A 20006-nucleotide genomic window follows, 5' to 3' on the forward strand; every position below is an offset into this window, starting at 1 on the left:
AATGCACTTTTTGAGTTCAATTGAAATCCATCTGCTGAAAGTGACGTAAATATCATTCTCCAAATACGAACGTGGAAATGGCGCGAAAAAATTTGAACTATTTCTAGTTTCGAAAGTGGAGAGTATTTTTAAGATTTTCGAAAGTGGAGTTTATTTTTAAGATTTCCCAGCGGAATAAAAACTTTACCTATTGATCCAGTTTTCTCAAGTTGGGCTCATGCTATCAAAGAAGCGCCAATCATAAATTGTTCTAGAAATTCAAAGAGCTTAAAGGGCATCTATTTTTTTTTTGAAATCTAAAATTGAGATTTTTTCAAGAAAGTCAGTGTTTTTATTTATATTTACTTGCGTTCATTACTCTTTTCCAATCTTCGATTTTCTATGTTCTGTTTTTTTGCCAGCCAACAGACTTAGGTCTTAGGTTGAGCATGTTTGAGTGTTGAATACCCGTTTTATTCGAAATTTATTTTGGTCACTTACCAAATATTTCTCATATACCGATTTGGTAAAATTTATTATTTCGACTATTGAAAATGGGGAGGAACTTTGTATTCGGGTGTGTTTCAGTTTTTTCCCGAGCAAAATTAGGTACCATAAATAATCATCGGACTGGATTGAGTGATATATCAAATTGAAGATGTTTCAGACGTGATTCGAATCACCTTTCATAGAAACTTGCCCAGAGTCGAGAAAAACCGCTGAAGTTTTTGATGTTTCGTCTATTTTTGAGCGAGTAAAGGAGCAAGCAGGCTTGTTTATACTTAATTTTAGGCCGTTTACAATGCGTTTTTACCTAAGCAATGCTTGTGTTATAGTATGATCTATCATTTTTTCCATCCTAAGTCGCAAATATTGTTGCGACGCAAATAGTGTTGCGATAAAATGTGTTCATTTTGAAAGTGTTCATTTTGATCAATAACTTGCTATTAAGTACAGCCAATGCTAAGGATTTTAACACAGATTATTATTGTTCCGGCTTTCGTAACGAAAGTAACGGAATATTTGTGCTCGGGATGGTTTTTTTCTTCAGAAAAATGTCGACTTTTTAACTAGCAATTTTTGACGGGATTTTTTTATCATTCAAAAAGTATTGCTGTCTTGAGCTTAAATTTGGGAAAATATTTTGCCTGTGATTTTTTTTCGTAGAGGTATGGGATTTAAAAGTTGCCAATTTGGGACAATTAACGCGCGATATATTTCGCGCTATTAACTCGTAAGCGTGATAATCCGTCATAGAAATCCTTCCAAATTGGTTAAAGGAAGCTTTTTTATCATAATTGATTCGTTAATGGGAGCGAAATCTATCACTTTGTACTTGATATGTCGTGTGGGTTGATGAATTTCACAAAAAATCTCAAAAAAAAAATTTCATTTTGTTTTTATTACATTTAATTTTTCCATGTTATTACTGCTCCATAGACTGCTCTATAAATTGAGGCGTGTTAGTTGGTAACTTTTTTTTTCACAATGAGTGGTACTGTTAATGCGTCATATTTGGCGTGCGTCATTTAAGAAATTTTATAGACTCGAAGTTCTACTCAGTCAGTTTTTCCCAGTAGCGTTATTGGTCATATTTTTGCTTGTGTAGAATATTTTTGCTTGTGTAGTTTTTGGTTTTTTAACGTCACTTTGGGAATCAAAAGTAAAAAAAAATACTGCAAAAAAAATCAAAAAATTTCTGAAATCTTTTTTGGTTTTTTAATGATTTTTTTTGTTTATCTAGTCTATTTGAAAAAATTGTAGTCCGATTTGCCTATTTGACTATGATAGTCGATCCCGCCTCCCGCCTAATTTGTAGTTTTCGTTTCAGATCCAATGATCACACCACCCCGAAATAAAGACTAATTTGAAGAAAAAAAATTGTGTTTTTTTTGAAGACTATGCCGTAACATTCTGTGCTGCTTGCACAGTAACCGGCTATCCTTGTTTTCATTACTTTTCATGCGGCTTAAGAGGTTTTGTGTTAACTAAGTGGCTTCGTTATGCCTCACTTGATTAGAAAAAAAGATATCATGCGTGGCGTGTTTTGATGAGGATTTTTAAATTTACTTATTTTTTTCTTGTTATTTTTTCCAATGTTGTCTGCTCAAAAATTGGCAGTTTTGCCGCTTGGTAAGCTTGGTTTTGATGCTAATTTAAAAGTTTGAAAGTTTTTTTCACAATCAAATTTCGAGACATGGGGGTGTTGATATATCGTTTTTTTGGACACTTCAGCTTCGATTTTGCGGTCACTTCATTTTCTACTTTGCGGTTTTGGTTTCGTTTTGTATGGCTGGTTTGCCATGCTTTATGTCTTTCAAGTAAAGTTGATTTTTAAAAACCATCTGTAAAATTGGTTTTGAAGTTTTTTTAGCGCTTTCTTTTTTAAATTTTCATTTTTCGACGGAAAATGTTGTCGCCTATGCCTAATTTACTACGATTATCGAGTATGTCAAACCCCAGACTTTCTTTCAGTTTCTTTAATCACCGCAGACAATTAGACTAGTTTGAAGAAAAAGAAATTGTTATCCTTAGTAACCGGTTATCTTTGTGAAGACTCTTACATGGGTCGTGATGGTTTTTCTTTGTTTTTTCAGGAATAAATTTGAAAATTGGGTCATGCTCAATTTGGTCTTTTCGCAGTTTTTGTTTTTGATTTCTTTCCAAGTTCAGTTCACTTTCTTTGCTAATGGGAGGCAAGCTCAACTATCGAACAGTGATTTAAACGCATTTAGTGAACTTTTCGTAAGTGGAATTTAGTTATCAGATTTCCCAGTGAAATAAAATTTTACCCATTGAATTTAAGTTTTTATCATACATTTTTCTACAAATTTAAAGAGCTTTAAGGTCATCTATTTTTTTTCTTCGAATTCGAAACAAGTCCGTCTTTTTTTTAGTTTCCTTGCGTTCATTACTCTTTTTCAACTTTTAGTTAGCTGTTTTGCCCAAGTTCAGTTGGTTTTTTTTTAGTTAAAACTCAGTGTCTTAATTTTTTGCTCCAAAAATTCAAATAATTTTAGTGATTTGCAATTTGGCTATAAAATACATTGCCTAAAATCAATTATGGACGCATTAGAAAGTATCCCATATCCTGAGTGTCTGTTTTTTGTAACCAAGCACACTTGCGAACATGTTTAATAGGAGTTTGATGTCCTGAACACCGTGGCTCTGTAGCATAGTAGTTAATGCGCCCGTCTTTTAAATAGGAGATCAGTGGCTTTAATCCGCTCTTATTTACGGCTTTTATATTTCAACTAAAATCTGCTAAAAATGCTAAATTTAAAGCTCGACGCGCAGGTTCGTACCAAGTCAGCATTCAAGAGCTTGTATGTCAAGAGATCCTCATCAGAAGTTGTCTGCTCATAATATTGTGACATCCATGGTCAATTTCTTATAATAATCCCTAATCCCACCCGCAACATTATAGAGCTCCTCAGGGTACGAAGGATACTCTGGATACTTTTTCTTACTGGGAGTCGGAATACTATAATGTGAGAGAGCTCATCAACGGTGTTGTCATTTTGGCAGGTTTCATTGTGTTAATGCATATTTGAGCCACAATGAGATTGATTGTGTTTCAGACACCAGCATCAGATACGCAAGTGGAGCGACTTGGACCCCTTTGCAAGGACTTAGTAGACAGCTACTTGGCTGTTCTCAAGAGATCCAATGCCATTGGGAATATGAGAGGTACTGTTACACTCAAGATAATTGTATTCTAAAATTAATTCCCGCTTACCCTTGCGATTAGCAAGGGTATTGTAGCCATGTACCAGACTTTTACCCCGTAAACAACTTTGCTAACAGAATTCGCACGTAAAAATGAATTCAAATACAATGACCATTTCTGCACACCTTGCATAGAAATAACGCCCATACCTGGAAAAACAAAAGTGCTGGGTTTGATTCTGACCGCGAGTAGTTTTTTCAAATTGAAAATTTTATCTTGGAGAAATGTAATATAATACATGATGTATTTGTTCTTCGAAATTTGAAGATGAAAATTTTTTTTCAGTTTTTTTTTAATTACGTACTGTCTGATGGCTATGTCATCTTGTTTCAGACTCTTATTAAGGTCGCGGTGATTTTTTTCGTTTTTTATTATTTTTCAGGAAACGTCTTAAAATTTGTTCAGGCTCAAATTCACTTTTTCGTGATTTGATTTTTGATTATAAGGGATATGCATAAGGGTATTTCAATCGGGCGCTAGACTTCTTTCCAGTAAAGAACTTGTTCAAAGAATGGACGAAATTGTAATCAATTCAATAACACCAAGATAAGTGTAGTCGTTGCATATTAGGTATGGGCTTTGGGTTCCTGTTACGAGTTTCTGACGAGAATTTTTCGGCAGAATTTTGGCTCTGGAAAAGCTCGGTTTTAGTTTTGTCGGCTTTTTTTTTGATAAGTTTTCTTTGGTATTATGTAGAAATGATTGATTTTTAATATGAAGTTTTAAAAAAATTTAAATCAACCTAAGTTCTTTGAAAAATGGAAAAAACAAAACGAAACTTTCAAAAACTTTTTCAGTTCAGGTAACAAATGGCTCTACGTTTTTTGTTTTTGATAGTTCAATCGGTTGTTTTTATTGCATTCTTTTTGGTACAGATAAAGTACCTTCGTCGAAATCAAACGCCGAAAAACTCAAAAAAAAATTACAATAAATGTAAATTTAAGTTAAATTTAAATGAAAATGCAAGTTTTTTTTTGAGTTTTTCGACGTTTGATTTCAAGTTTTTTTCTCATTGGATTCTAATTTTTCTGTTTTAAATTGCTATATGCATTTGCTGTTTTACTGTCAATTTGATAAGCTGTCTGCAACTTTTTCCCATTATTTTGTTGTATTCCTTCAAGTTCAGATAAAACAACATGCTATTAACGAACAGAATTCATTTTATAACAGAATTCATTTTATTTCATAAATGGTTTCATCGCGTGTACTCTGCATAGCTGGCCAAATTAAAATGTCAGTTGGAGTCAAATTGATTTGTTGCTTCTTAACTTTTTGTTATTTTGAAGGCAAACTCCTATCGAACAGCAAAAGTGTAAAGGTCACGAAAAACGTGATCGACTACTAGTTATGACAGTGGAATTTATTTTTCAGATTTCTCAGAAATACAAATTTACCTATTGATCCAGTTCTCTCAAATTGGGTCACTTTTATTGAAAAACTCCCAATCAGAACTTTTTCTAAAATTTTAAAGAGCTTTAAAGGGTCTTTTTTTCAATTAGCATCTATTTTTTTTTTGAAATTCGGAAGTTTTTTCACAAAAGAAATCGTTTTTTGTTTTGTTTAATTGCGTTCATTGATTCTTTTCCAACTCTCTGTCAGCCATGTTTTTAGTTCGAACGTTTCTTTGGCTTAAACTAATTTGATCTATGTCATATCAATTAAGTTCAAATTTTTTCTAGAGCAAACTTATTACGCCTTTTTTGGCCCAACGGTTGCCTTTCGCAATAACTTTCTGCTTAGATAGCGCTTGATAAATTTAATAGTGAAAATTAAATTGTGTTTTCCGACATGTTTTCTTCAAAATGAAGTTCCACCGGGACAAATGTATAAAAATTAAGTTAAATATTATTTCACATTTAAAAAATCGACTCACCGGTTTTCGTCTTTGTTCTTTCGGCCTGGCTTGATGTTTTTTTTCGGTTGTTTCGCAAGTAGTGCGAAGCTCGGCTTTGCCCCAGTGTTCAGTTTTTCATGTTCCCCAACATCAAATTAAACATTATCTATTCAACGATAATCATAGGTGACCAAGATGACGTGGTGAAAGCTCTCCAGAATGAGATACGCATGCTCGGAGTTCATTGCAAAGAGCGAGTCGTGCTTTCCGAGGTGATCCTTAAATCCCCTTATGACCGACACGCAAAGCAGGAGTTCCACAGCAACTCAAACGTCATCCGAGAAACCATTAAGAACATAATAATTTTAATCGAACAGCTCTGGACAGGGGTTAAGAGTTGTGACGAGGCCATTAGAACCATTACAGCTATTATTGGGGATCCGTCGTTTGCAATTTTGTTCACAATCGGAGGAGTCCATACCCCGGCTGTGAGTTCAGACGTTGATGAAGCACATGGAGGCATTGGAGAGCATACGCCCATGATTAAGAAGGCAATCGAGGCACTGAAAAAAGACACCTATGCGATGTTGCAGAGCGCGACTGACAGACAAGACATGCTGGCTGTGACTGCGCCTGCTACTGCTAGAAGCTTAGATGCGTTGAAGGGTTGTGTGACGGATGGAGTGAAGAGTCTGGGCGAAGACCAAGGACCCACGAAGGTACTCGGAAATAATAATTACCTGAAAGATAATGCCTGCCGCTGAGTTAAAATTTAAATTAAAAGGACGCTGAAAAGTAACTAGTTCAAGCGTTCAACATAGTTTTTGACGTTGAAAAATGAGAGCGCTTGACTTGCTATTGTGAAAATACTGGAAAAAGTTGGGCATGCACGTCCCTCAATATAGCGAGATAAAAGCTTGGTTTATATTATATGCTTGGACCATGATACTGTGCTGGTGAATGTAAATTGTTTATTTAGGATGTTCTTCTGGGAGCTGTGCGAGAAGTTGCGAACTCTCTTAGTGGAGTTATTGAGGCCACCCGAAACCACTGTGTAGATGGAACCCAGCCTCTCACAAAACACGTCAAGATACCCTCTGAGGTTAGTCAAGCTCTAAAGTTTGCGTCCTTTTCTTCATTCTAATTGAACAAAATTGAAATGAAATTTCTATATATGGAACTGAGAAAAAGAGCTAGAAATAGGAAATGAAAGAAGATTTTGTTGAATGGAATTTGAAAATAAGAATATGTTAAGTTTTCACTAAAACGACTAGCTCCATTCTTACAAATTAACCATACTAACACATTCTATTACCACTCCATCTGTGTAAAATTTGACTGTCACACGCAAATCATTTATCATCATGGCCATCACGACCTCAGTTTTCAACAACAGCACACTATCGCAGTCATCGTCAATATAAAAGAAGGGCGATTTGGATACACAGTATTTGGGAAGATTCGACGAATACCCTGAATTTTGGAATTTTGTTGGATATGACCTTGCCTGTGTCCTTTCTGTTGTATTCGTTCGTGTGCAGTCGAAGATCAGCAGATCGCAGTGTGTTTTCAATTCATTTCTCACTAACAAAATCCACTAATGACCTTCTAACTGGTATGGCAATTGAACAAAAAACTGTTGATTCGAGAGCGCAAGAGACTATAGGTAATGTGCTGTTTCAGCAGCAAACGGGATTTGAGCGAAAACACACTGCGTCGCTGAGATCTTAGACTGCCGCGTCGTCTCTGATACGATTTCGGACCACAAGCACAGCGAAAGAGCACCACAAGCGAAAGAAAATGGGACTAGAAATGCCAGATTTAAATCCAGATTCAAATTTAACTTATATTCTACTTTCTATTTTTAGAAGTTGTGGACTACTTATTATGGCAAAAAAAAGTAATACTGATTTTTTTTTTGCTGTTTAAACCATTCGAATATTGGAAGAAACTGAACAATTTTTCAAGATGCGAATTTGTCCAGATATTCAAGATGCGACTACTTAATTTCGCAGCAAGTTTAATAATTCAGCGTACGATATCATGTTAATCTAGGTAAACTTTTATACAAGTAAATTGGCAGTTTGCATTCAATTTATTAAATTAAATAAGAAATTGGTTTTATATATATATTAATCAAGAAATTTAATTTTTATCGAACTTATTTTTGATCAGTACGTGATTTTTCATTGCAAAGAAATGTTCTCAGAGCTGAAGAATTAACTACCTATAGAACTGGTCGCTAAATGATGTCGTTCGAGGGATTTCACAGCCCAAAAGTTGGTCTATAAAATTTTTTGCAAAAAGTTGTCTCCCTGACTGGAAAAACTTTTAATTTGCCAGTGGCGTTCGAATTAAATTTACCTATCCTCATTAATTTTACTTGCGAGCGTAGTGTATTAGTACGAAGCTTCTTTTTTTCCAGCCTAGCTCTCAACTAAAAGAGCTCATTTGGTGGCACTTGCTATAATCACGATCTGTAGCATTAGAAATTTCATAGCATTTGTTTTATGATTTAGTTGTGGCTAGTGATTGTGAATTATTAAGCGTCCGTGGCTGAGTGGTTAGTGCATGGGACTCGTAATCTCTAGGTCGCTGGATTCAATCCGACAGGTAGCCGAATTTTGACTAATTCCAGGCTTATTTTATTTTCTTTTTATAGTGCTGCGATTTGTCGTGCTGTCGCTAGTGTTTGCGAAGCTCAGATTCGCCTCGGTTTTACCCTTACAATAAGTAAGGGTATTGCAGCCGGGCATTAAATTTTTCATTTGAATGTTTCGCGGGTTTCAACTATCTTTTTTTTATAGTTTCCAATAATTCAATTTCAACCATTCAGCGGTCTGGAGTAGAGGAAACACTAATGCTTGAGACGGCAAAGGCTTTGAGTTCGAATCCGGCTGGGAACTGGTTTTTTCAGAGATTTCTGATTTTGCGGACTATCGTCTGCCATTTAGTTTTGTCGGCCTATTTTTCGTATCCCTGGCGTTTTTGAAGGTTCAGCTGTCTCGCATCGTTCTGTTACCATTTCTGAAGTCCCAATGGTGGGGTGCATTACAAGATTTTGTGCCATTTTTTTGTGCGTTTTTTGATAAATATTCAATTTTCAAATAAAAAAGAATGTTTTTACTTCGTTTCACATGCATGTATTTATTACGTAATCGATTCGGATTATATACTTTTTTTCATGTAAACAAGAATCATTGAATCATGTCCACAAATCTATACTTTTGTCTGCGAGTATGCATATTTTGAGCATGTCTGCATTTTAAATTTGTTGCTGGTTATTTATTTACTAAATCTGATTCAATCTGATTTCCTTTTTTCTTTTTTAAGCCCTGGAAGTTTTCGATTTATATCATATCGGCTTAGCGGCCTTCGATTGCCTCGTTTGATGATTGTATCAAGTTTCTTATGAGTGTGAGTTTTTTGAAGGGTTTCTTTTTTTTGAGATAGACTTTAACAAGTTTTTTACGGCCCAATGAGCTCAGCGTCTGCTCAAGAACTGACTTGTATTGCCGTTTGAGTTTTTTGAAGGGTATCTTTTTTTGAGATAGATTTACACAAGTTTTTTTTACGGCCCAATGAGCTCAGTGTCTGCTCAAGAACTGTCACTTGTATTACCGAGTTTTTTTTGTTTTGATGCTAATTTTAATGGCTCTAATTGGCATGTTTTTCTGTTAATTAAATTTTTTCAAGATAGAGATTTTGGAAGCGAGCAAAATTTTGGTAGATATAGCTTTCGTCGACGTTTTTCGAAATTTTTTTTCAACTTTCGTCGGCTTTCTATTGGCTAGTTTGTCATGCTTTGTTTGTATTGTTATCGCAAGTGGTGCTAAACTCAGCTAATTCTTTTTGTAAAGATCTACATATTCAAAAGACTATTCGAGATCGCGATACAAGATTTCTGAAGATATAAACTGGAAAACCATTTTTGAGCATTCATTTAAAAAACTATGGGCAGTTAAAACAAAAAATTATCGCTGATCTTTGTTAAGGTTTTAAGGTAATCTATAGTTCTTAATTTTTCATGAATTTTCGCGTATCTTATCCGTATTTTCTAAGATTTACGGGTTAGTGAATTGTATTTTAGGATAAAATATTTTTTGGCCCGGTATGAGTTTCACAACTACAGAGAAATTAACTAACGGGAAAATTTCTAATGAGGCTAGAGTGTGTTTAGAAATGGGCGACTGCGTGTATCCAGTTGCAGAACATGGTGTGTGACATTGAGGACAAACATGACTTAGTCTCCGAATCACTCCAGTCATGCATAGCCGTGCTAGAGGAGGAACTCATGGTTAGTTAGCTAGCTCACTACATATATATCACTCGTTTGCATCCAGTGATAGAAATTCTCAATTATGGGAGTCTCATTTTCTCGAAAAGCACCATTTTTGAACCCCATCGACGCTGTATAGAAATCGAGATTTAACCAGAATGACATGCGCGGAACTTTCTTGTTAATGGGTCTGCAAATTTCCACTTAAGTTAAACACTGTGCAACATTAAATGAAATTTGACCAAAGCTACATTTCACAATATACATGTTTCGCAGAATTTTGCAAACTTTTCGTTCACTATGCATCTCATGTTGTGTTACCGATGTTGCTACTTTGTTTCATTTTGTTCGTGCGATATCTTGATGACATTGTGTTGTTTAGAAACTAGCCGTGAACAAAAACTTGATCAAGTCCCATCCGTCTGCCTTGAGCGATTCCACAGACACAATCCACATCCTGGCCTCTGGAATTGTATCTTCAGTTAGAACCAGAAATCTCAACCAGCTACTGGACTATGCCACCAGAGGCAGGGAGACACTCATCGAAATGCTCAAAGTGTCCAGGGTAGGTGTCAAACTATTTTGCACGAGAAGAATGGCACTTTCAAATACCCTAAAATGAAAGTTATCTAGGATTTTGTGGGTTTTAATATAGAAAACTCATGAGCTTTCTATTCAAAACTCAGGAATTTGATTTATCAGCTGAAGTTCGAACTGCGCTTAAATCTGAGAGTTTTGCTTCAATGTTGTACCATATTGTGTTTCAAACTGGCTCCAACAATTACTTGACAAATTGAGATAAAAATTGGTTTAACCTTTGATTCGACATAGTTAGCTTGGTTTGTATCCTGAAGCCAAACTAAGGCTTATTGGTATGAATGTGTTTTGTAATGTTTTTTATATTCAAACGTTGTAGGTACGGCTCTGTAGCAGAGTGGTTAATGCGCCTGTCTCGTAAACAGGAGATCGTTGGTTCGAATCCGATCAGAGCCTTGAAATCTATCGATTAAGAAGCCTATTAGTTTTTATTGCCCCTAAATCAATTTAAAAAGAGCCAAATCGTGTCAAATGTTGTCCTCATATTCAACCAATTTCTTTTTTGTTTTTAGAGTTTGGCGTTCAGTCTTCCATCAGAGTCATCTCAGCAGAAGGACCTGTTCAATTCGGCGAAGGGCTGCACCAAGTCATTCATGCAACTCCTCGAGTTCCTCAAGGTTGAGGTTGAGAACGGTTTCGCAGGAGACAAGGCAAGCTTCAAGTCAATGACAGAAATCACGCGAAACTTGAGCAAGGAGGTAACGAGATTGCAGAACATTGGAAATTCTCTTGAAAAAGAGGAGCATAATGTGAAAGCGGCAGAATCGTTAGACAGCACAGCTGCTCAGTTGTCGAGAGAGGTTGATAAGTTTACGAAGCTGAGGCCGAGCAAGCCTCTTGTGGCGCAGATGACGACCACAGGGGCGAAGGCAGTAGAGAATAAGGAGATGGAGAAACAGATTGAGTTCTCCGACGCTGTTTGGGGTTCCTCGACCGACATTGCAAGAGCGGTGCTGACTTTGATTCGAGCGGCCACGGAGGCACAGGCGGCGATCGATGCCACGTATAAGGTAAGCTGACTTCCTTCTTATCCAAAACAGATAATATATGTCCCGCGCTAAATTTTGATCTCGAAGTGAGTTTTACTTTTTTTAACGAAAAGGTTTCGTCATTCATAGTTTTTAAAATCGAAAGTGCTCTGAGGTTATGTACTTATGCAGACCATTTCGCGGAGAACGGAGCAAGAGACAATTCAGTTTTACTGAGCTATGGATTAGTTAGTGTTTTTTGCGCCCAATTTTAGTTCGGTATCCAATTTTAGTTCGGTATCATTTTAAAGTGCAATAAATATGGATTCCGATCCCAAACTCTCCTGCAATTTCCCTCGTTATTTAGGCTATTATACCGTCTCAGAGCGTAGTGTTATGTTACGAATCTAATTTTTTTTCTAAAACCAGCTTATTTTTGGTAGCACGGTTTGCTGCATGCATAGCATTGTGTTTTATCTATCCTGTTTATTGGTCGCTAGTGTTTGGTCTAGAGCATGTGATTGAGTGGTCTTGACAACGAACGCTTAGTATGAAGGTCTATGGTTTGAATCCCGTAGAGCTCACAGTTTTTTTAAAATGTTTCGAGGCTTATTTAATCAATTTTTTATTTTCTTGCATCTTTACGCAAGCAATGCTTGTGTTATAGTATGAACTTTTTTTCTCCAACCTAAATAGCAAATATTGTTGCGACGGAAATATTGTTGCGATAAAACGTGTTCATTTTGATCAATAACCAGCTGTTAAGTACAGCCAATGTTAAGGATTTTTACACAGACTATTATTGTTCCGACTTTCGTACCGGAACAATGTACGAAAGTAACAGAATATTTGTGCTCGGTGTGGTTTTTTTCTTCAGACAAATTTCGATTTTTTAATCCATCATAGAAATCGTTCCAAATTGGTTGAAGGAAGCTTATTTGCCATAATTGATTTGTCAATAGGAGCAAAATATATCACTTTGTACCTAATATGGTGTGTTGGGGGATGATTTCCACAAAAAAATCTCAAAATTAAAAAATATATATTTTTGTTTATTTCATTTAATTTTTTCAAGTTATTATTGCCCCATATACTGCAGGATCGGATGTTTTTAATGAAATTTTTCGTATACCTGTTAAAGTGCGTCCGCTCTATAAATTAAGGCGTTTTAGTTTGTAATTTTTTTTTTTCAAATTGACTGCTAGTGAGTCTTTATTGACTTGCGTCACAGCAATTACTTAGACCCATATTTGGCGTGCGTCAAAAAATTATGTAGATTCAAAGTTTTACTCATTCAGTTTTAACACAACAAGCTTAATGAACACGCTTAACAGTTCATTTTTTTTGTTAAAAGAAGGCAAACTCCATTATTGAACAGTAAAGGTGTAAATACACGAAAAACGTAATTAACCTCTTGTTTGCGAGATTTTTCCAGATTGATCCTGGCGTTCATTGAATCTTTTCTAACTCTCTATTGGCTATGTTTTTCTGGAAAAAAGAGTTGTACGACAATTGTTTTCTAGCCTATTTTTGTCAGCTCATTTTCCAGGGAATGGACTCTCCTTCTGATTTGAGCAATGTTTGCTTTAATTGAAATTAGTTTTGCGATTTGTAATTGCCAACTCTGATTAAGAGCCGATGAACATAGTTCAGACTCTTATATAGGTGCTGGTGATTTTCTTTTTCGTTTTTCAGGCAAAGTCGTAAAAATTGTTCAGGCTCAAGTTTACTTTTTTTGCGGTTTGACTTATGATTTCTTCTTAAGTTCAGTTTTTTCCCCTTCTTAAAAGAAAGGCAAACTTCACTATCGAACAATAAATTTGTAAAGGTCACAAAAAACGTGATCGATTTCTAGTTTTGAAAGTGGAATTTAATTGAAGTGGAAAAAAATTCAATCATAAATTATTATAAAAATTCAAATGTCTTTAAGGGCATCAATTTTTTTCTTTAGGTTTCGAAAGTTGAGATTTTTAATGAGAAAGTCATAGCGTTCATTGATTCTTCTGCAACTTTTTGTTGGCTGCATTTTGGTGTGTTTTCTTTGTTTCTTTTTCTGCGCTTAATTTGTTTCATATTATGTGATATTGGTTTTATTACGCTAACAATTTTTGTTTTCATGTAATGGTCAGATTGCAAATTTGACATTGTTGATTGTGTATCTTGACATGTGTTCCTCAAATAGTTCAACTGTAGAGACAAACGTATTAATTTTCAAAGATTGTTTTCGCCTAACGCGCTGATAGCAAATTTGGCATTACTGATTGTGTATCTTGACACTTTTTCATCAAATTGGACATAATTAGAGACAAACGTATGAAATTTTTTGTAGATGTATTTTTATAGACAATTTATTTCTGCCAACAATTTCGTTTTCGCTTGATATGCCAATTGGAAAGTTGACGTTTTTGAATGTGTATCTCGACATGTTTCCCTCAAATCGTTCATCCTTAGAGACAAACGTTTGAAATTTTTTCTAGATCTAGTTTTTTTCCGACATTTTTTTTCAAAAGAGTTTATCGACTTAGTGGCGTTCCGGTTTCTATCCGCTAGCTTACATGGCAAAGTTTTTGTTGTAACGCAAGTGTTCCGAGGCTCCACTTCGCCTCTGTTGAGTTTTTATCTTCAATCATTGTGGGCGGAACATTTTGCTACTTGCACTTGAAATTGGGTAGGAACATTGTATTCGTTCAAGTTTTTTTTTGTTCTCCATGCAAAATAAGGTACCAAAAAAAATCTTAGGAATGGGTTGAGTGATATATCATATTAAAGCCCATTTAGTAGTGATTCGAACGACATAAAAAAATTTTCGAAAAATTTTTCCCAGTTTCGAGATATACCGGTTTGAACTTTTTGATTATTTATGCTTAATTTTACGGGAGTAAATTAGTTTTTGGAGTTTTTTAATGCTATTTTGGAAATCAAAAACTTCAAAAATTCAAGATATATTTCTGCAAAAAAAACAATGAAAGAAAAATTTGAATTTTTATTGATTTTCGTATGAATTTTTTTAAGTATCTTTTCTTCAAAATCTGCTGTTCTGTGTGTATATATTACTGTGACTGTCGAATATGATTAAATTTTAGTTTATCTTCAGAACTTTTTATTACACCTCGCAGAAAAAAAACTACACTAATTTGAAAAAAAAAAACGTTTTTTTTTAATAGGTTTTTAAAGACTATGGTCGAAAAATTCTGTGCAACTTGCACAGTAACCGGCTATCCTTGTTTGTTTCATGTTTCTCTGTTGTCATTAGTCTTTTTCAACCGTGGGTTTGTTCTTTATATGCCGAAACAACTAAACTAAAAGACTCATGCTTAAAATTGTTTTAAGGGACACGGACACGCACCCGAATGCTCTGGACACAAAGTGAGTAGGAATTTTGTCATAATTTTTAATAGCTAAAGTAGCCCCTCTAGATGTTTTTATTGTTTCGAAGAAATATGCTATAATTTACCATACGTTTTTTTTTTGTTCCCGGTTTCTATGCTCCAGTAAAAAATCAAATCTTATGTTTCAGGATTCCTGCTTCTGTGACTCAATCGTAAGTTATTATGGTCGTCAACTTTCCCTCATCTTGAATGAAAAGATAGAATTCAAAAATATAATCAATTGAAAATGTATTGTGCAGTTCGCTATAAAAAGATCATCAGGAGCTTCCACCACGGTAAGGTTTTCCGTTCATTATTATAGCACCTCGGCGGTTTCCGCTTTCTGTTTTCGTGACTGTTCATTCAGCTCGATTCTGTTTGACGTCGACAAAATTAATTTGATTTTCCCGTCATGTAAATTCTTTGGTTCACTGCCTATTTGTTGTCTATTCCCACGAAACATTTGCACATAATCATGGGGATGAGGTTCATCGGGCTATAGTTTAACTTATTCATCGCACCTACAAAAAATGTTCTTACTGCCCCTGCGAATTGCTCAATTGCAGTTTTATTGCACAATAGGTTTTCTATCAATTGAGCATGATGTACTCTGTTCCATAGGTGCTTCTCTTTCTCTTCTTTATCTCCTGTCAATATATGTTCGCTGCACCTGCTATGAAATGGAGCTGTGAGAATGTTTAGTTGACATGTGTTGCGTTTGAACCTGACTTCGCGTTCAAAATATGGTTCGTTCCTAGGAAATGAACGATATTTGGTTTCAGCTGAACAACACGAGGAAGACGGAGAAGTACCACAAAGATGCACAATGGTCTGAGGGACTCGTGTCAGCGGTGAGAAGAATCAAAATAACATTACATCCATGCTCTCAGTTGGAAAAAAATAACGTTGCCAGTTTCGATCAAAATTAATATCTGTAATAAAAAAAGTCAACACTATGAGATAGCTCGCATTGATGGTAGTTTTTTCATAGCAGAGGTGCAAAAAAATATCTGCCAGTGTAATTTTTTGGTTTCTAGTGCTGTTTCCCAGATTTTGGTCAGCATTATTATGAATGAATTTTTGGTGTCAACTGTAAGTATCTAAATGTCTAGTTTTGCAGGCGAAGGAGGTGGAGATCGCGACTCACCATCTGGTAAGAGGAGCCAATGACGTCATGCAAGGCCACGGACAAGAGGAGACTCTGATCAGTGCGAGTAAACAAGTGGTGGCCAAAACTACTGCACTTGTGTATGCATGCAAGTCTAAGACACAGCTGGGCGACACTGTTGAAACAAACCTAAATGTTAGTAGGCTTTAAAGATCAAACAATCATTTCTAGTTTTGTTCTCCGTGTTCATTAAACCTCTTGGAATGACATCTGCCGAGTTATCATGATACATTTTCATTCATCCGATTTGCTGGATAGATACAAAATGTTCATTTTCTGGGCGCCTGGGCATAATACACTCAATGAGTAAAGCCGACTTGAACATCTGTGTGATGCCGCAGCCAGCAACCTAAAGTTTTAACTCTATGCTATGTTTCTAGGATGATCCGGAAATTACGGTATATGTGGCTATGTTATTTATTAAGTGGAGTGTTTATAAACTGCTGTGTTAATTTAAGGATATGAGCAAATGATTTTCCTTCAAGCTTATCGACTGGTCATTGATGAATTATGAAGCATATCTTTTGAGCTTAAATGTTCACCTGTATTGTTGTTTTTGCGTTCAGGGCAACTTTCATAATTTTTCAGCGTGCGAGTGACAATGTGAAGAAAGCGTCTGCTGCCCTGGTCAAGGACGCCAGTGAGTTTATTGAACAAAAGCCAGTTCAAGATCTAGAACTTCCGGCTGGCAAGGTGCAGGCAATGGCTGCTGAGATCAAACTGCGAGAAGCGCTGGACAAGCGAAGGCGCGAATTGGAAGCGGCGAGAGAAGCTTTTGAGAAGTACCAAAGAGCGAGGTACGATAGAGATGCTGCTACTGCCTCTGCATCCTAATGACAAATTAATTAGTACTGCATCCTTCCTGAAGAATAGAGGCTGGGACAGTAAAGAACTGGGAAAATAGCATAAGCGATGATGTTGAGCATTGGGTTTGATCATGTTGTTGGGACTCATTTGTTTTCTATTTTGTATTTTCTGCGCTACAAATTGCCGACTGATTTTGGTTATCTTTTTAATAATGTGGATGCTTTAAATTTAGTTAATGTTTGTTTGCTTGCCTCCCTACTGTAATTTGCTTTTTGTCGAAGCTCACGAGAATAAGTATCACTTCTATCGCACAAACTAACTGGAATTTTGAACTAATAATAAATAAAGTAGATCTTAATTTTCTCGCCCTTCACTTTAAACTTGTAAGTAGCAATTATCCTGTAATTCATTAATTTGTGATCTATAGAAAAAACATGAACATAGTCTTATTTCGGATACCTTGATTCTCATATTTCATTGTATGCAATCTTATTTGAAGCGTTTTTTAATCAAAAAAGTAATTTAAATTTCTGTTGTTCCGTTTTCAAAGAGATAATTGATTACGCAAGCAAACCCATGTTCAGTTTTTACCAACCCAACACGCATATAAAGGAATGAAGGAAAATACCCCGAAATTCGGAAAATAAGTCAGGTCTCTCTGATTTTCAGAGAAGGCAATAAAGCTGATGTTAGTTGCTATCGACCAATCAGTCTTTTGTGCTGTATATCAAAAGTCCTTAAAAAATTAATCTTCGATGAACTCTGAATATTGTCGACATAAAGTTCACAAAAATCAGTTTTGTTTTCGAAAGCAACGATCAGCTATCATCCATTTTTTGCTTTCCTTAGACTCAATATATCAACAGTACGATGACAAGAAAGTTCGAGAACTTATTGTAATCTACCTAGATTTTGCAAAAGCGTTTGCTAAAGTTGTCCACGACCTTCTAATCCAAAAATAAATCGATTTTAAAATTGGAGGAAAGTTACTCTGTCTGCTCAACTCATATCTTGAAAATCGAAAACAATTAGTGAAAATAAACAGCGATGAAGCGGATTATGTAGATGTTACCAGTGGAGTGCCACAAGGGTCATTACTTGGTCCATTACTGTTTTTACATTTGCGAAGCAATGTGTCATATTACGAACCTTCTTTTTTTCCAAATTACATTGCAAATATTGTTGCGACTTAAAGCAACAATATTTGCTAGATGGAATTGGCAATACAAAATGATTGGCAAGATGTTGCATCTTTACAGCTGATTGATAATATGTGCTTTGACATTCGAATGCTTATACGTTAAAACAGTTGATGCATTTTAATTCATCAAGTGAACCGAAGAAAGTTATTTGTTTCAAACATCTTAACAATTATAAAATTTAGTTTTCAGAAATTTTCTAATTCAATATATCTCGCAATTTTTTGAAATGCTGAATTTACACAATGTGGCTTTATGATGTGCGATTTGTTACATGCAAAATTCTATCTTTTTGTATTTGGGGCTACTTTTGCTGCATCGAATTAGCAATTCATGAACATATGTAGCTGCGTCATTGGTGGCTAGTTTTCAGGGATTTTAAGTATCCGTGGCTAAATGGTTAAAGAGTGTGACTCAAATTTGTTAAATCGCAGATTTTTGCTAATTATAGTTTTTGCTAAGCCCCGAGTTTTTGCAAATTCGAGGATTATTTCTTCTTTTATTCTGTAACTTGATAGAGCTGCTTTTTTGGTCGTTTTCTCGCGTTTGTTTGCGAAGCGCAGCTTCGCGTCTGTGGTAATATTTATCAAAGATCTGCCAGACTAGCTCAAAGCTATGCCGTTGCAGATGACTTTACACTTGTAGTACTCTAGAGCGAATACCTAAATCAAGGTGCTGAACAACTTGTTAACTGGTGCTGCCAAAACTTGATGAAAACGAGCACATGCAAATGTAAACTCTTGAATATAAGAGGTTGTCTGACAACAACACACTATAATGTCGAGCTGGAGGCCACCAATGTTCTGAAAGATCTTAGATTAATGATAACTCCCAGCCTTAACTGGATTGACAACTGCAACAGTCGTGTTTAAAAGGTAACCCGAGCTTTTTTTACAGCTGAAAAGAATTTTTTCATCTGTCTGTTCGTGAATTAAAATACTACATTCCTACACTCGTTACATTGTTCCCATCATCACATTTTGTTCACATGCTTGGCTACCAAAAAGCGGATCCTCTCTTCTATAAATGATTACAAAGAACGACTAACTAAACTGAATTCATACTTTTGAGTCGTTATGTTGAAATACACGACTTGCTCCTTCATCTATCAATATTAATTTCCAACTATGAAATTTCTTTTAATTTCGAAAATTATCATGATGACAAATATGACAGTTCAAAACAGTATGTCAAAACAGGCTATCAAAATCAGACGACAATTATTTCCATCGAACTAAATTTCTCTACAATATAATTATCAAAAGTCTCGACAAATACGGAAACGAATTGAACAAAAAGAAAATCAGCGAACTTTACTGGAATTATTTCGTCAACGAATTCTTGTATGGGAATAAGTGCTTAGGAGAATCATTTGTAAGTGTTCTCACTGCAACAACTGGAAAAAACTCGATTAAACATTATTTATATCTGAGAAAACTAACTTGATGAGTAAGCCTCAACTACTACTATGATCGCACTTTTGCTGCAGAACATTTAGGAATTGGCAGTTTAATGTCATGTGTTTTATCTGCTTCATTGGTGACTAGTTGAAGACTGCAAGTTCGTGGGTTTTTTCCGTTTAATTTCAGCGTAAATCTCAAAATTTGTTCAGGCTCAAATCACGAAGCGAAATAAAAATTCATCTAGAGATACACGTTACTCAAATTAGAGTAATTGTATCCTACGATGTCTATCATAGTTTAATCTAGAAATCCAAAACGGTTCAAGGCTACCTTGTAAAGAAAAAAGAATTGAGTGAGTTTTCTTATATAGGTCTTGCTGATTTTTTGTTTAGTTTTTTTTTCACGCTCTATTTTAATTTTTCGGGGTTTGACTCGTGATTTCTTTTTAAGTTCAGTGTATTTATATTGTTAAAAGAAAGCAAAACGCCACTATCAAACAGCAAAAACGTAAAGGTCACGAAAAACGTGATCGACTTCTAGTTTCGAGATTTCGAAATTAAGCAAGAGATTTCCCAGCGAACAAATTTTTACCTATTGATCTAGTTTTCTCAAATTGGGTTAAATTTAACATAAAAGCTCTAAAGCCATCTGTTTTTATTTTATTCGAAACTTGA

At 35.4% G+C, this 20006-nt stretch overlaps 1 protein-coding gene and 1 non-coding gene across 5 annotated transcripts in view; both read left to right on the forward strand.

Moving 5' to 3' along the window:
- LOC134844597 (talin-1-like) overlaps positions 1 to 17279 on the forward strand; it is a 185319-nt gene extending 168040 nt beyond the window's left edge. For 2 of the 4 annotated variants that reach the window (XM_063861357.1, XM_063861363.1), the window contains 12 exons: positions 3561 to 3669; positions 5730 to 6262; positions 6523 to 6645; positions 9724 to 9840; positions 10205 to 10387; positions 10932 to 11429; positions 14718 to 14753; positions 14905 to 14928; positions 15016 to 15051; positions 15538 to 15606; positions 15876 to 16058; positions 16512 to 17279. In XM_063861357.1, the coding sequence (XP_063717427.1) occupies positions 3561 to 3669; positions 5730 to 6262; positions 6523 to 6645; positions 9724 to 9840; positions 10205 to 10387; positions 10932 to 11429; positions 14718 to 14753; positions 14905 to 14928; positions 15016 to 15051; positions 15538 to 15606; positions 15876 to 16058; positions 16512 to 16757 (2157 nt within the window). In that variant the 3' untranslated portion in view covers positions 16758 to 17279. Of the gene's footprint in view, positions 1 to 3560; positions 3670 to 5729; positions 6263 to 6522; positions 6646 to 7226; positions 7672 to 9723; positions 9841 to 10204; positions 10388 to 10931; positions 11430 to 14717; positions 14754 to 14904; positions 14929 to 15015; positions 15052 to 15537; positions 15607 to 15875; positions 16059 to 16511 lie in introns of those variants that run through there. The other 2 variants (XM_063861372.1, XM_063861380.1) reach the window with 2 other exon arrangements.
- On the forward strand, positions 10743 to 10815 carry Trnat-cgu (transfer RNA threonine (anticodon CGU)). Its single transcript has one exon. It is a non-coding gene; the product is annotated as a tRNA-Thr (tRNA).
- Positions 17280 to 20006: the final 2727 nt, after the last annotated feature.

Source organism: Symsagittifera roscoffensis, chromosome 1 (genome assembly GCF_963678635.1).
Source record: "Symsagittifera roscoffensis chromosome 1, txSymRosc1.1, whole genome shotgun sequence".
Classification (NCBI taxonomy): Eukaryota; Metazoa; Xenacoelomorpha; order Acoela; family Convolutidae; genus Symsagittifera; species Symsagittifera roscoffensis.